The 14,488-nt window shown below is 38.1% G+C and overlaps 1 protein-coding gene across 4 annotated transcripts in view; it reads right to left on the bottom strand.

Moving 5' to 3' along the window:
* itga11a (integrin, alpha 11a) overlaps positions 1-14,488 on the bottom strand; it is a 55,700-nt gene that overhangs the window by 16,897 nt on the left and 24,315 nt on the right. For all 4 annotated transcript variants that reach the window (XM_028015876.1, XM_028015877.1, XM_028015878.1 and 1 more), the window contains 6 exons: positions 13,923-14,088; positions 13,447-13,517; positions 10,762-10,906; positions 9,203-9,351; positions 6,349-6,492; positions 1,326-1,529 (listed from right to left, as the gene is read on the bottom strand). In XM_028015876.1, coding sequence (XP_027871677.1) covers positions 1,326-1,529; positions 6,349-6,492; positions 9,203-9,351; positions 10,762-10,906; positions 13,447-13,517; positions 13,923-14,088 — 879 coding nt within the window. The remainder of the gene's footprint in view (positions 1-1,325; positions 1,530-6,348; positions 6,493-9,202; positions 9,352-10,761; positions 10,907-13,446; positions 13,518-13,922; positions 14,089-14,488) is intronic.

Raw genomic sequence — 14,488 nt, 5'->3', positions numbered from 1 at the left:
ACACTCAAATGAAGAAAGTTTTATGTGTGAAGTAACAAGAACATAATTTCCTAATGATTATTATTATTTGCATTTAAATATCACCAGCATCTTGGAATGATAAAAGTAAAAAATAAAAAAAAATAAAAAAGTAATTGAGGACATTTAAAATAATTTTCATTCAGCAGTCTATAAATGTTGTAGTTTTGTATTACTTTGGTCAGTATGATTAACCCCTCTTCAATCATACTGACTGAATTATTATTCTGCATCTCCTTTCTCCATTTCCTATGTTGCTCAGGATATACTATTGCTACTCCATATTCCAGCTACATCTCAACTTTTTGCTCTGGTTTCTGTTTATTTTTCAGTAGCAACTTGTATTTAATTATGGATTTAACTTCTATAGACTAAAGACCACAAGCCTCCATTTGATTCTTCAGATAATCAACAGTGATAAAAACTTACCACTATGCAGTGCTCAGTTAAGTTTTAGTATTTAATCTGTTTTTTATTTGTCGACACTTAAAAAGATGACTCTTTTAAACCCAAAACATTAAATTTCAAAAGGAAATGCAGCAATTTATTAATAAAACAAAAAACAACTCTGTTTTAATTCAAGGGTATAAAATTTACAGCGCACTGGACATTAAGGATAGATCAGAATACATTTCTCATGATGGTATTATTTTTTTTCCTGGGCTGAAGTTGAATGCTCCATATATCAACGAGCGCCTCAAGTGGTCAAATGATTATTGACTGAAACAATTATGAAATAAATCAACATCCCCAGCTGTGTCAACCACATCCAGCGAATGGCATCCCAAGGTGAATAAATCTTCATCAGTGCAGAGATTAAGTGATGTTCTACGACATCACTTAATCTCCCTCGACAGAATATGCGGTGACATTTTCATTGAACTTGTGTAAATTGTCCTGTCCAGCTCCATTAAGAATACAGTAAACCTTTGCATTTTGTGGTAAAAAGTATCTCTAAGTATCTCTAAGTTTGATGGTTTCCACCATGCTGAAAATGCTTTTATTTTTTCAACAAACTCAAGGTAATGTGGTACATTATTTTAAATATGTAGATAAATCCCAAAAAAAGAAATGTTTCAAGCTCATAAAAAATCTCAGTTCAAGGAAATCCAATCTAACCCTATGTGAACAACATTATTTATTGCCTGTTATTAACTTGCATATTCACAGATACTTGAAGTAATGTCTGATAATGTCAGGCTCATGAATGCATTTTAGGCATTTCAAATTCAGTAGAAGTGTAAATGCGTTTGGAGACAAAAGCAAAATATATTGTGTTCATCTGTCATTTTTTACGGATGCCCTACCTGTTTATATTTTCGTAGTATTCTGTTGTGCTGGCTAAAGAAAACGTAAATGGCGCCTTTGTGGTCGTCTTCCAGCGGAGCTCCCACCACCAAGTCGTTGAAGCCGTCACCATTGAGATCAGGGACAGGAGCGAGAGATGAGCCAAAGCGAGCGTTCTGGCCACCGTTGTGGATCTCCAACGCTCCTTCTGGGATGAAACGATTCTGAACCGAGAAGCAAAAACATACATGTGTCAAATCCATCCGTACAAGCCCCAGGTTTTATAAACGCTTTGATCACACAAAATCTGTTTTTGAAATTTTAAGAAAAAGGTTTCTTTTCTCAAGTGAACATCAGTTATAAGGAATTTTGAACATCTTTAGCAATTTACTGTTCGCTAAACGTCTAAAAATAATATAAAAATTTACCCTGTTTACCATTAGAGAGATCTTGTCAACCATTGGTATTGATTGTGGGACAGTTTTAAAAAATATGGCATTAGATCAACTAATAAACTAGTTGATTTGAGCAACATTTGGTTTGGGCATATGCTAAAATGTGACTTACTGTAGATGCCCTTTCTATAGGAATACAGCTTGCACTTCTATGTCTTTTGAATGTTTCCCATCAGGGGTTTTGTTGTCTGCATATAGAGAAAAACTAGATTTGTGCTGTGTAAAAATATCCTGATAAGCAACAACATCAAAACCAGGAGCCTAACAGGCTGCAGGTTTTCTTTAGTCGTGACTCGTTGAACTCGGGAGGATATCTGTCGATGTCCTCTGGTATTGTACAGAGGATCTTACCAGTAGATCCTTTAAGTCTTGTCTACGATATGGAGCCTACGTAAACTGGATGTTCACATTCCAGACATGTTGGGAAAACATTCAGATGGTCAGAATTAGGAGACCAGCTTAACACCTCTGACTGTTTTTGATGTTCAGCTAAAGAGCGGAGTAGTGTCAGACATCGTGCCGATGTATGACACCGCTGAAAAAAGTAACGTTTGGCTGCCCTGAGATTTAGACTGGTCAACAAAAATATTTAGGTGGGTACCAAAGAAAAAAAACTAACCTCTTTTGTCTTAAAAGTTCCATAAAACACGGCATCTTTTCTACAACCAGGCAAAAATGTCACTCATCACATTCTAAAAAAACTATATGAAGTCTGTATGTGGTGCCAAAATGTAGTCACTGAATCCCTGGTAATAGCCAGCCTTGCACTTACAAGTTGCTCAAATCAATGCTTATCCTGCACCTCACCAAATTTGTTTCAGTAGAGTCAGTCTGCTGTGAACAAGAGTCAACATGGCCTCTCACGCACAGCAAACTGAACAAATAGTAATTTATGCTTTTTTTCATGCTATATAATTCAGCGATAAGGTAAGCAATGTTTTTTACTTCAATCAGTGAATATTGTTAAGAATCTGGCAAGATGGTGTTTTGGACAATCATAAAAAAGACCCAGATGTTGCAGATTAAAAACAAAAAAGTCACATACTGACGTCTTTTTAATGAGGACACACTGATCAATTGTGAAGAGGCTTCAAAGATGTGATGGTAGCGTCACAGATAAAACGGGGGAAAGCATTTATTAAGTTTATATATAAGAAAAACACACAAGTTAAGCTGCATGTCAGCTCAACTTTAATCAGTTGAGTGTTGGCCAAGAAAGATGCTTCAAAATAGCATTTTTACTATTTGTTTCTCAAAGAAAATTATATCCTAAATATAGTAACTGCATATGTTCTGTTTGCTTCCCAGTAAAACACTGATCGGGATGTGAAAGAACCCTCCATCCTTGGATTGAAACATTTTAACGAGTGAAAGAAAATTATTGTGCTTTGCATTCATTAGAGTTTATTGCATCAATTATCTTCAGACCATTGCTGATACAGAAAAAGTAGACCACTTATTTTCTATCTTTTTTTTATTTTTAAACAGAATACTGAGTTTGGATTAACATCTGTTTTGCACATAACTCTTTGTTTTCCTTTTCTTTGAACTGAAACCTCAGGCACTAAAAAAAAAATCTAAAGAATCTTACCTTAGGGTTCTGAGAGGAAAAAAGAAAGCATTATAGCTAAAGATATTTATTTGAAGTTCTATTCTTAGGAAGTGCTAAGCCCCATGGTAGATAGCCGTGACTTCAGAGGCAAACAGACTGCTGGAAAACGTTTCAGACAAAAGTCTGAGAAAATGGAACCGGAGTCCATTAGTAGTCATCCATATCATTGCTCTATTTGGCATCAAACAGTCATACAGTAATAAAACTCAGGGCTGCCAGATTAAACATGAGCTCACTTGTTTTTTCAGTTGTGTGGATGCAAGCGAAGTTGACTTAAATGGAGGCTTTTACTTCTCAGCTACCTGATGCGAGGATATGTGACAAAATGGGAGATTTATAAAGAAACAGGGAAACATAATGCTGTTTAATTTGAAACATATGGTTCGTGAGGAGGCACTGAAAGGTCACGACCAGTCCGCAGCGAGACAGCTGTACGTGTCAGACGATATAATGTGTAGAATATTATTTTTTTATCCACTGCCAGATTTCAGGACATATTGTCCAGCAATTGAAATCGACTTTTCTATACCTGTACTAAAAGTTCCTTCTCTATTTCAACCTCACATTTTCTGAGGCAAGACATACTGTATGTCCCAATTGGGTTACCCCACTTCAATACTCCTTATTTGCACTGACAAGTCAACACACATGATTTAAATTTAGCAATTTAAATCAAGTGTGGTTAAGCCGGACTGGATCAGAATCACAAATACATACAATATGAGGCAGATAGTGCTTTTATTCATCTTATAAGCTGTAATTTCGGTATCTAGACTGCAACTTAAGGTTCCTCTACACATTTTAACTGAAATTAATTGAAAACATATGAATGAAGGATTGTTTAAAACCATACAATTTTCCTTCAGCTTCACAACTATGCCATGTTTTGGATGCTCTCTCACATAATTTCCAGGTTAAATGCAGTTACGTTTGTGTGTTTAACATCAATAAATGTAGAAAAGTTCAAGAAGCATGGTGGCCAAGAAGCAGCCAAAATAATCATAAAAGATTTAGAGACTTTCTGTGAAGAAGTGAGGAACAAAAACAAAGTCTTCATGGATGTGTGAACTAGGTGACTAACTAGTAACAGACTCAGCACTCTTCTTGCCAATACAAGTTTTTCAAATAAGTATTAAATCCCATTTTGCTAGGAGATAAAATTTTATCTAAACGTTTTTGAACAAATTTCCAACAATAACAATGGGTTCAAATACTAATTTATTCATTGATAATAGCTTATAATAATAGCTGCCACATCCTTTGCGTTCATCCACTCCTGAACAAGAGACGATGTCAGAGGTGTCTCACCTGGGTTAAGGAGAAAACGGACTGGAAAGCTGCTCAGTGTTCAAACTTTCACTATTAGCTGGAAGTGAATTTAATACATGATTTGGAAACGTCCCAGAGTAAGAGAGGAAAAGCACAGAATTCAAGTTGCTTGATGTCTAGGTAATTTCCAGTCAGCGAAGTTTTCAGGAGTCGTGTCATCTTCTGTTTCTAGAATTCCACTGGTTTTATTCAAAGCCTGTATCAAATCAGCCACCAGAAAATTTTAGAGCCCTTCATATTTCCCTCTGCATTCTGCCTTTTTTTTATGGAAATGTGGATTTCATTTTCCAGCGTGCTTGGCACCTGTCCACACTAAAGATGTTAACAACTATGATTGGCTGAATGACAATCATATCACTGTCGATTGGCTGGCAGAGTTACCTGACATAAACGCTGTGATGACTCTATGGACTATTGTCCGGAGGCTGATGAGAGACACCAGACTCAATGCAGATTAAAGCAACCTGTGTCTTTTATATTTCCTATAATTCCAATTTTCATCAATTGTAAGCTATAATCATCTTTATTAATCCAAATTAAATATACCACTCTGTATAATGCATCTAAAAATATGTACGAGTTTAATCTTGAACAAGATTACTAAAATAAATTAGCTTTCAGGATATCTTCTGATTTATTGAGATGAACCTGTGTAGCAGTATAATATATATGGTTCTGTGTCATTAGTTAATAAAATTCTTAGAAGAATTTTTGTGGCAAATATTTCTGTATGGATACGTTTAGACTATTTAGAACAAAAATAACTAAAACACCAAACAAAGAAAGCTAAAAGGAGTTGAACTGAACTCCTCCAGAGAAAAGTTAGAAGGTCTAATGTGAACAAAAATTGTAAATATTTTAATATAACAACTCCAATAAGTAAAAAGTACAAAACTAAAAAAAAGAAAAGTTTAGTCATCAAAAGGCTACATATGTAGGTTTTTAGAGCTTATTACCAATGTGTCAGGACATTATTTAACCTTAATCTGTGGAATCCCTGAGAACTTCGCAAGTATTTAATAGGACCGCAGAGATGTATGCAAGTGTTTTTCCAGAACAAATTTAGAAAGCAGCATCTCAAGCAACACCTGAATCAACCACATCATTAATATTAACTGCCCTGAACATGTGGCATTTCTGTCTTAATGATGAGACACACTGCTAACGTATGATTTGTTTATGTTTTGCTTGAAAGCTCAGACTTGCCACCTGTGATGTGGTTTTGGCCACGACAGACATTTAAATACCTCATCCATGCCTGCTCTCTGAATTTAAACCAGCTGAGGACATTCACTTTCCCAACAAGCGAGGCAGACCTGGAGCACTGGGAACATTTTTCTTTCTGAAGACGCTTCTCGCGTCCAAAACGGTGTGCTGGAACCGGGCTCGGAAGGGGCAGCATACTTTCCTGCTGAGTTCACTCTCCACATCCTGTAAAGACTGCATGCTGGCATGAGGAGGTTTTCCCATTCGATCAGGAGAAGGTCATGTGTCAAACCCTGATTGTGCCAACAAGTGTGGTTTAAATAAAGCTGGGGACATCTGGTTTAGAGCAGGTGTTGACCCATTTTTGTGATGTTGAGCGGTTTCGCCAAAACCTAATTAAAACGGTCCTGTGTTCTGTGCATTTAAAGAGTCAATACCCACCATCTCGGTGACTCTGTAGATGTAGACCTTCCCTTTTTCCATGCCTGCACTGAAGAACATCGGGGCTGCCACCAACAGGTTGTCGGTTATGCCATCTCCATCAATGTCCACGGGCGCAATCTCACTGCCGTAGTAGGAGCCAATCTGAAAGAGAAACAGACATGCGATTATAAGTCAAGCGTCTTATTTTAATTACACATTTCCACCTGAAGGCATATTTTTTTTAAACTCTACGTCTGAACTTTTACACATTCTGTCTTATAACAACTACATTTTCAACACACTTTTTGGATTTCATGACTGAGATCAACACAACTAAGCCCTTAATTATAAAATGGAAGAGAAAAGATAGCAAAATTTTACTTTATGGCATGCTTTTATAATCAGCACCTGTAAGTGAATACTTTGTAGGACCAAATTATAGGGGCATATATGATTTGATCTGAACCGTAGCTCTGGCTGTATGTTTGCAGCCTCTCGAAGGTTTCCTTCTAAGATTGTCCCGTGTTAAACTTCATCCATCTTTCCATCAGCTCAGCTTCCATGTCCCTGCTGAAGAAAAACATTCTCACAGAATAATGCTGCCACCACTGTGTTTTACTCTCGGGGTCATATGCTGTGTTAGTTTTTCCTCCAGATTTACTGTTTTCCAAGTCGGCCACAAGGTTCAATACTAGCCTCCCTCCATTTTCCCACTTTTTTTTCTTGTGCCCAATCAGGTTGTGGCTAACTTCAAACCAGATGTCTCACTTTTTTTTCCAACAGCGACCTTCTTATTACCACTCTTGCATAAAATCAAGGCTGAAGGAGCAACAACTACTTGTTTTCCTGTCAATAAATAATTATAGCTAAGCTGTGAATCCTTATATCAACTCCAGAGTTTCATTGTGTCTCTGTGCTGCTTCTCTCTCTCTCTCGGTTTGTCCTTTCTGTTTAGCTGGACGGACATGTCTTGGTAAATTTGCAGCTGTACTTTCCCCCCCATTTTTTTGGACATTTAAAGCTTGACGTATTGTAACTCTGCTTAAAACTTTCTCCTTGACCTATCTGTATTTTGGTCTTTAAGATGATTCTTGTTTTTCTTTTTTTTTTTAAATCAACCTTTAATTGTGGACTACTTTGTTTTGGTTAATCACCCAAAATAATAATTAAGTCAAAGTGAACTAAAATGACAAAATCGGGATATTTTTAAAGAGTATAAATACTTTTGCAAGGCACTATATTTGTATAATGCGACACATTGAAACGCGTCTTATTAGTTTAATGATTCACTGATGGGCTTGAGTGTTTATTGAACTTGAATGTTGAAAGCAAGAGGCGGCATATGATGAGTCGTAGCAAGTCGTGGATCCTGATGCTTTTTAGGCTTTTAAAGTTTTATAGAGTCAGAATCAGATGCTTGAATAAAGGGAACATCATCTAGTTCTTTTGAAACAGATTTGAAACATCTGGCTATAAAATGATACAAAAAGAGTTATTTGCTCAAGAGCTGTAAGTTCAAGGAATAGTTCAGTCAAAAAAAAAAAAAAAAAAACATCTGCTGCTCTGGATAACTTGTTGTTGACATGTTACAATGTAAGCTGAAACGAGATCATTCCAGGCTTGCAGGCTGTGAAGAGTTGCCAGGTGTGAGCACATTGACACAAAAAACAGCCAGGTTCACAATGCTGGATTTCTGCAGACACTAATATACCATCTGCAGCTCTCTGGGAGTCCCAAAAATAATTGCACTTGTATCATAATGCAGTTCAATATGCCTTTGTGGTTTGGACTGCTGCAATGGATCACAGACATTTTATTGAGCTCCAAAGTCAAACTTAAATTTCCTTCTTTCTGACTTTTATTTGTATTTATGTAACTTGCACTGGGTACACAAAAGGAAAATCTGCAATTTTATATATAAATGATTTGAACATTATTTCAATACATACCAAGTAAACTATAGAAAATATAGCTTCTAATGAAATGTCCAGAAAGTAAGATTTATATGAATCTACATTTTGCATACATTGAAAATAAGTACACAAATTGGGTGAAAATTCCCATGTTAAAAGAAAATGAAATGCATTAAAATCTTTGAACATTATTTACTTTCCACCTAAAATAATTCGACTGACTCTGGTGATTTCATAAAAACATGTTTTAAATGCCGGCTTCTGCAACTGAGGATCGGACCGCCAAGGCCCCCTCCGTCGGCCACCACCCATCCCACGCTGCACCCGACCCCTTTGGCCCCTCCCATGGGAAGGAAGACCCCTGTCTCCTCTTCAGGCTGAGCCGGGCCAGGCTCCACGGGTAAAAGCCCGGCCACCAGGCGCTCGCCATCGTGTCCCACCTCCAGGCCTGGCTCCAGAGTGGTGCCCCGGTGGCCTGCGTTCGGTCGAGGGAACACTAGATCCATTGTTACTGTTCATCATAAGCGGTCCACCGGGAGGAGGCCCCGGGGAAGACCCAAGACACGCTGGAGGGACTATGTCTCTCGGCTGGCTTGGGAACGCCTTGGGATTCCACCGGAGGAGCTGGAACAAGTGGGAGGGAAGTCTGGGCCTCCTTACTTAGGCTGCTACCCCTGCGACCTGACCCAGGACAAGCGGAGGAAAATGGATGGATGGGTGGATAAATGTTTTAAATGCTTTGTGCCTCGGTTTTACCTTATTTTCAGCTGCAATCTTCTTTTTATTTGTATTTATATTGTAAATCTGGTCAACATTAATCAAATTTCAATAAAAATATAGCTAATTTACTCTTAGATCTTGGTGGTTGAATGTCTTACATTTATTACTTGTTTATTTAAAATGGGACTGGTTTATCTAACTTTTTCATAATGTTGGTAAAGTGGTGACAGCTGCTGTACCTGGTGGCCTTTGAGTGAGTGCAGGATGGTGAGGTTCCCCGTGTTCTTCAGAGTGAAGATAATGACTTTGCCCGTGTGGTTAAATCGTGGAGCTCCTGCCACGAGCAGACGGCCATTTCTGGATGACACCACAGATGTTACGGTATACCCTGAGGATGTAAAACACACACACACACACACATAATTTAACAACGGTTTACTCCCAGACTGCAAATCTGTAATGCCCTGGTTTTTTTAGGTTTCCTTTCTCTCTTTAATTTCTCATATCAAACCCACGATATAGCTGTTGGTTCTTTTCTCCATTTCTCAATTTCAAATTCTGTATCGTTGTTTTATATAAGTTTAAGTTGGTTACTGTTGCCAAGACAAACATTATAACTACCGTAAAAGAAAGATTAACACTTTCTTATGAAAACACCTTATAGTTAAGACTGAGTCGGCTCTGTCGTTCTGCTGTTTAAGCTCCTGGTTGACATTTTGAGATGGTTACTATTGTTATTAATGTTGTGTATTCTTAGTTTCTCAAAAGAAGTACCAATCTTTTGTTTGTTTATTTGCGTTGTGTCCCCTTCTTGCTATAAACCAGTCATTTTGTTTGCTTGCTCAGCATGTGGGATTTCTGCAAAGTCAGAAATCAGTTTTGACTCCAGAGATTGGTTAATTTTACCAAATGGCATTAGCGGACCAACTGTAGTGTACTATGATATATTATAGTTAGAGCTGAAACGATTCCTCGAATGATTCGAGAACCTTGATTATTAAAATTCCTCGAGGAAAATTTATCTGCCTGGAAGCTTTGTTAAATTATGTAGAGCACCGTGTTCCGCCCGGATCATCATTTGTGGTGGGGCAGCGCTCTTACTTCTGCCTATGAGTTGTTGTGAAGTGCTAGCAGCACAGTGTTGAATTGTGCGGCGTTTTGTCAGGGTTTGGGGGACAAATAAGGATTGTTGAGCTTTGCATTGCGATGGTTGGACTACGACAACTTTTCTGGCATTGGAATCGCGGTCACGGTTTTGGAGCGAACGGTAGGAATGAGAGAGAGAGAATTGGATTCAATTGGACTGTATGTAAATAGCTTTGAATAATTGTACTTTCATGAATTGATTTGTTACCTATAACTGATCTCTGCACACTGGATATGATTATGACCTGTTTGTCCTGTAAAGTGCCTGATTTGAAGTGGCATTTTGTAAATAGGCAGAATGGAGTCAAAGAGTAAGGCCAACCTGTGTGGCAAATTCAGATACAACTGAGTCACGATAACAGCAAATATCTGCGGTGTTGAAACGAAACGAAAAATATGTGCAAGAAGCAAACAAGAGATGAACAGACGTTTTGAAGGAGGGCTGCAGCGTGAAGAAGCGGTTCTAAATCACTGGTCCTCCCCTTCAGCATAACTCAGTAAAAAAAAGTAAACACAACTGAAGGCTCCAGGAATTAATGGGGAATTGAAGGAATCTACAAGCTAAACAAAATATTTTACTTATCCTGCATGTTATGTTGCTTCTTGATATTTTTCTTGATTTATGTTGTTACACTGTTTTGTTTTGCCTTACCTAAATATGCACCATGATTTTTGAGCTCTTCAGGAAACTCCTGCGTGTAGGATGACTTTGGAGGGATCACCTTCCCCTGTCGTGTTTCCTTCAGCACCGCTCCGTTCCAGTCGTAAGCTCCAACTGCACCCACCAAAATCCCATCCTGAAGGTGAAACCCAGGAAAGTGCTTATACTTACACAGCATAGCATCCTTGTGCAACGATAAAATGGCATACTAATTACTGTCATCATTACACTAGTGTACTACTGACTAGAAATACACTATAGTGAGTAACACGCTGTAGTGTGTTACCCACTAACCACTGGAGTAAAGCAAGAGTCTGATTTACGGTGGTGTGACTCAACTTGTTTTGAAAAGGGATGAACAAAAACTTATGAAGTGGCTTCACAGATTTATATAGACATAAAGAAAAAAATTACTTGTTTTTCTTAGCACTCAAGCAGCATGTTTTTGAAACATAATGCTAAATAACAAAAATTGAAGTCATGTGCACTAAGTAACTTATCAGCATCATCCTGAAACTAGATGCTGCTGAGTTTGGCAATGCCAATGCAGATAGGAGCGAGCAAAGCATGAACGTTGTTTGAATTTATCATTATGAATGTGCATGTTTTTTATACTGAACTCTTGTTAATGTTTATGTTTTATACATTGTTTTATTTTCTACCTTTTAATCAAGGAAAAGAGTTGGAAGATCAAAGGTAATGATGTTATTCCCTTTTGCTGCACTTGATTCCAGGGTAATGCACGCCAACAGAAACTAAGAAATATGATTAGTTAATAAGATTTTGAGGGCCAAAAATGATCATTTCTGCTTTTCCAGAGTTCAAAAGAAAATATTTAGTCATTCATGCTTTCAATGCCATTAGACAGACTTGTGTTTTAGCAACTTTACTAGTCAGGCTAGCCGAAAGAAGGTTGTGAATAATTTTTGTACTTTGATGAACTAATGTTTGAAATTAATCAGGAAAGAAGAGCAGGAATCATCGTCTCTGCTCATTTTCTTTTACTCAATGCAAAAGAAAATTAGCAAAATTAGTTGAACAGAAATTGACACATAACTGTCTATATTTAGATTTAATTTTTTAAAAATATTTTAGCAGACCCCTAACCTCACCAATGTCTCATGTCATGATGTTTTTGTTTATAATCTTGGATTCTTTATGATCACACACAGACTGATTAACTCATTTTACAGCCACAAAATGTGCTCCACAACCTGGCAGTGATCCAAACCACAGTGGTCTTTATCTGTTCATTCGCTATCTTAAACGTTCAAGAAGGAAAAGAAAGCAGCGTTTGCAGCATTTAGCTGTAAACAGCAGGAGAATTGGGTAAAGGATTTTCTATGTTCCATGGCTCAATGTACTTTGTATGTCTGACACAATAATTACAGGGTTCCCGTGCATAATGATATCAGTTTTTTTTTCTTCTTCGTTGCACACCATATTGTTGACAACACACTTTCCAGCATGTGTGCGGGAGGACTTGTGATTTCCTCCTGGAAGATGGAACTGCGTGCTCACCACACTCGCACGACGTCACTCTTTAACAGCAACGTTGTGCCAGTGTGGTTGTCGGCTTCGGCCAAAATGGTTTCTCCATTTTGTTCAGCCTCATAAATGAGTGACCTATTTCTGCCATAGTTACATGTATGGACATATGACCCATTTTGGTAAGAAGTTCATCTGGTTGTTGGTATTTAAGCACTTACATACCTATAATACAGTAAGTGCTTCAAACTCACTCAACAGACAAAGAGTGTGTCCTTTAAAGACAATCTAACGTAAATACAATCTGACAAAAAGGAACACGTTTGTGTCAAAGCTGGAGCCTTCTTATTATTTTTCAGCATTAGTTAAGAGGAAACTGCAGTGAGAGAAGGCTGGCTGTATGGAGATGCATGAAACATCTGCAAACTATATGACATAAGCCTCATTCAAAGTTGACACTAATTACACTCAGTAAAACCATATGGGGCCCGAGGACTGTTTTTGTCTTTTAAACATTCTTTCCAAAACGTTATCCTACTTTCAACACTCAGGCTGGTGTTGTCGAGAATCTCTGGAATCTGGCCTTATGGACACAATTTCCAGCCATTCTTGCCACCCAGCTGCAAATTCTCCTATAGGTTTTGTATTCTGAGTTGGATATACGTATTTTCCCCTCGACAAAATCCAGTGGGAAATAAACGTAAAGTAGCTGCATTAGGATTTAAGTCTAGGGCCAGAAGGAGAAGAATGAAAATCGGAATGAAGAAGCAATACAGCAGAGGAAACGTATCTTTCTTCTTCTTCTTCCAGCTGTCCTGCACTAAAAGCCAGCACACCTGCAGCCCTTCACTCTGAGATGCTTAAATACAAGCAAAAACTTCTAGGAAACTTCAAGACGAGCGAGTCATTCTATGGTAAAACTGTCTCAATCCAGTAATAATCCTTTACCAGTATGTTTCCCTTGGGGATACAAAGCATCTTATTTCTCATCACAGATAGTTGAAGTGGAAAAAGTCTGTCTGTCTGTGTGTGTGTTCCTCTTGAATCAGTGTGAACTTTAACATATGGGGCCATGAGATGAAAGTGATAAATGACCCATTTATCACTTGCGGCAGAAATCGAGACAATGTGTATTGTTTTACAGTGACAGATGGCATCAGACAGCGGGGGAGCATCCGTCAGACTCACCTCCACGTTGTGTGCAGAAAAACCTGCCTGAGACATCTGGAGGCCAAACGCCGTCCCATTCTTACTGGTTCCTGTGGAAACAAGACTATGTAAACAAGAAATGTCCTAAAGCACTGCTGCCACAGAAAACTTCACTTTAAAGCAAAGATTGCATTCTAAGAGCAGCACATTGTTCAGCGTCCTACTCAGAATTTAACACAAGCACGAAAATCTTTTTTTTTCTCTGACATTTAGCAAATAGAAGAAGTGACTTTGGTCATCCTAAATACTCTAAATCAGAAAGCTTTCAGTCTAATTAAATGTAAACGTCTGTTGACAGCTGCATATTTAAACACAGTTAACACTGTGCACAAGTTAAAAAAACACTAATACTTGATTTTTCTTTAAAGTTATTTGCTTATTAGTTTTTTTTCTTGCCCATTACCTGAAGCAAACTTAAACTCAAAGTTGACATTTAAAATGAATCTTTTACCGACCTTCAAGGCTGAAGATCCGCTCCCCAAGAGCATCAACAATATCTTTCAGAGCTGACTCGTCTGTCACATTAAAGAAGTGCTTGTCATCGGGGTCGCTGGCGATGTACTTGATTTCATTAAGGAAGGTCTCTGGATTTATTCCTCTGCGGTTGTAGTAGCCAAGTACCTGCGAAGGTAAGATTTGACAAGCTGTCACAGTTGAGGCTATTTCAAGGTTTCTGACTTCTTTTCTTTTTACAGACATTGATAAAAAGGGCTTTGACCTAAAGAGTTTAACGGGATCTAAAATGATTTACATCTTACCTCAACGAGAGAATAGAAAAGACACAACACTCTTTACTTATTAACCCTCCTGTGGTCTTATGAGATGAGGTCATTTAGGCCACACGACCTTTTCACTCTGTGTGCGGCCCGGCAGGGTTGCACTGACCCCTTGTGCACGTTTACGATTTTTTATTTTTTTATGTGTAGTTTTGGGAATTGACAGTCTAACGGAAATATCCCCTGATCCCCTCCCAGCTATCCCACCATGACATTTGCCGCGCTCCTTCTGAGCGTTCGGCTAA

The sequence above is a fragment of the Xiphophorus couchianus genome, chromosome 4 (genome assembly GCF_001444195.1).
Source record: "Xiphophorus couchianus chromosome 4, X_couchianus-1.0, whole genome shotgun sequence".
NCBI classification, from domain to species: Eukaryota; Metazoa; Chordata; class Actinopteri; order Cyprinodontiformes; family Poeciliidae; genus Xiphophorus; species Xiphophorus couchianus.
This window is presented reverse-complemented; position numbering and strand designations above follow the sequence as displayed.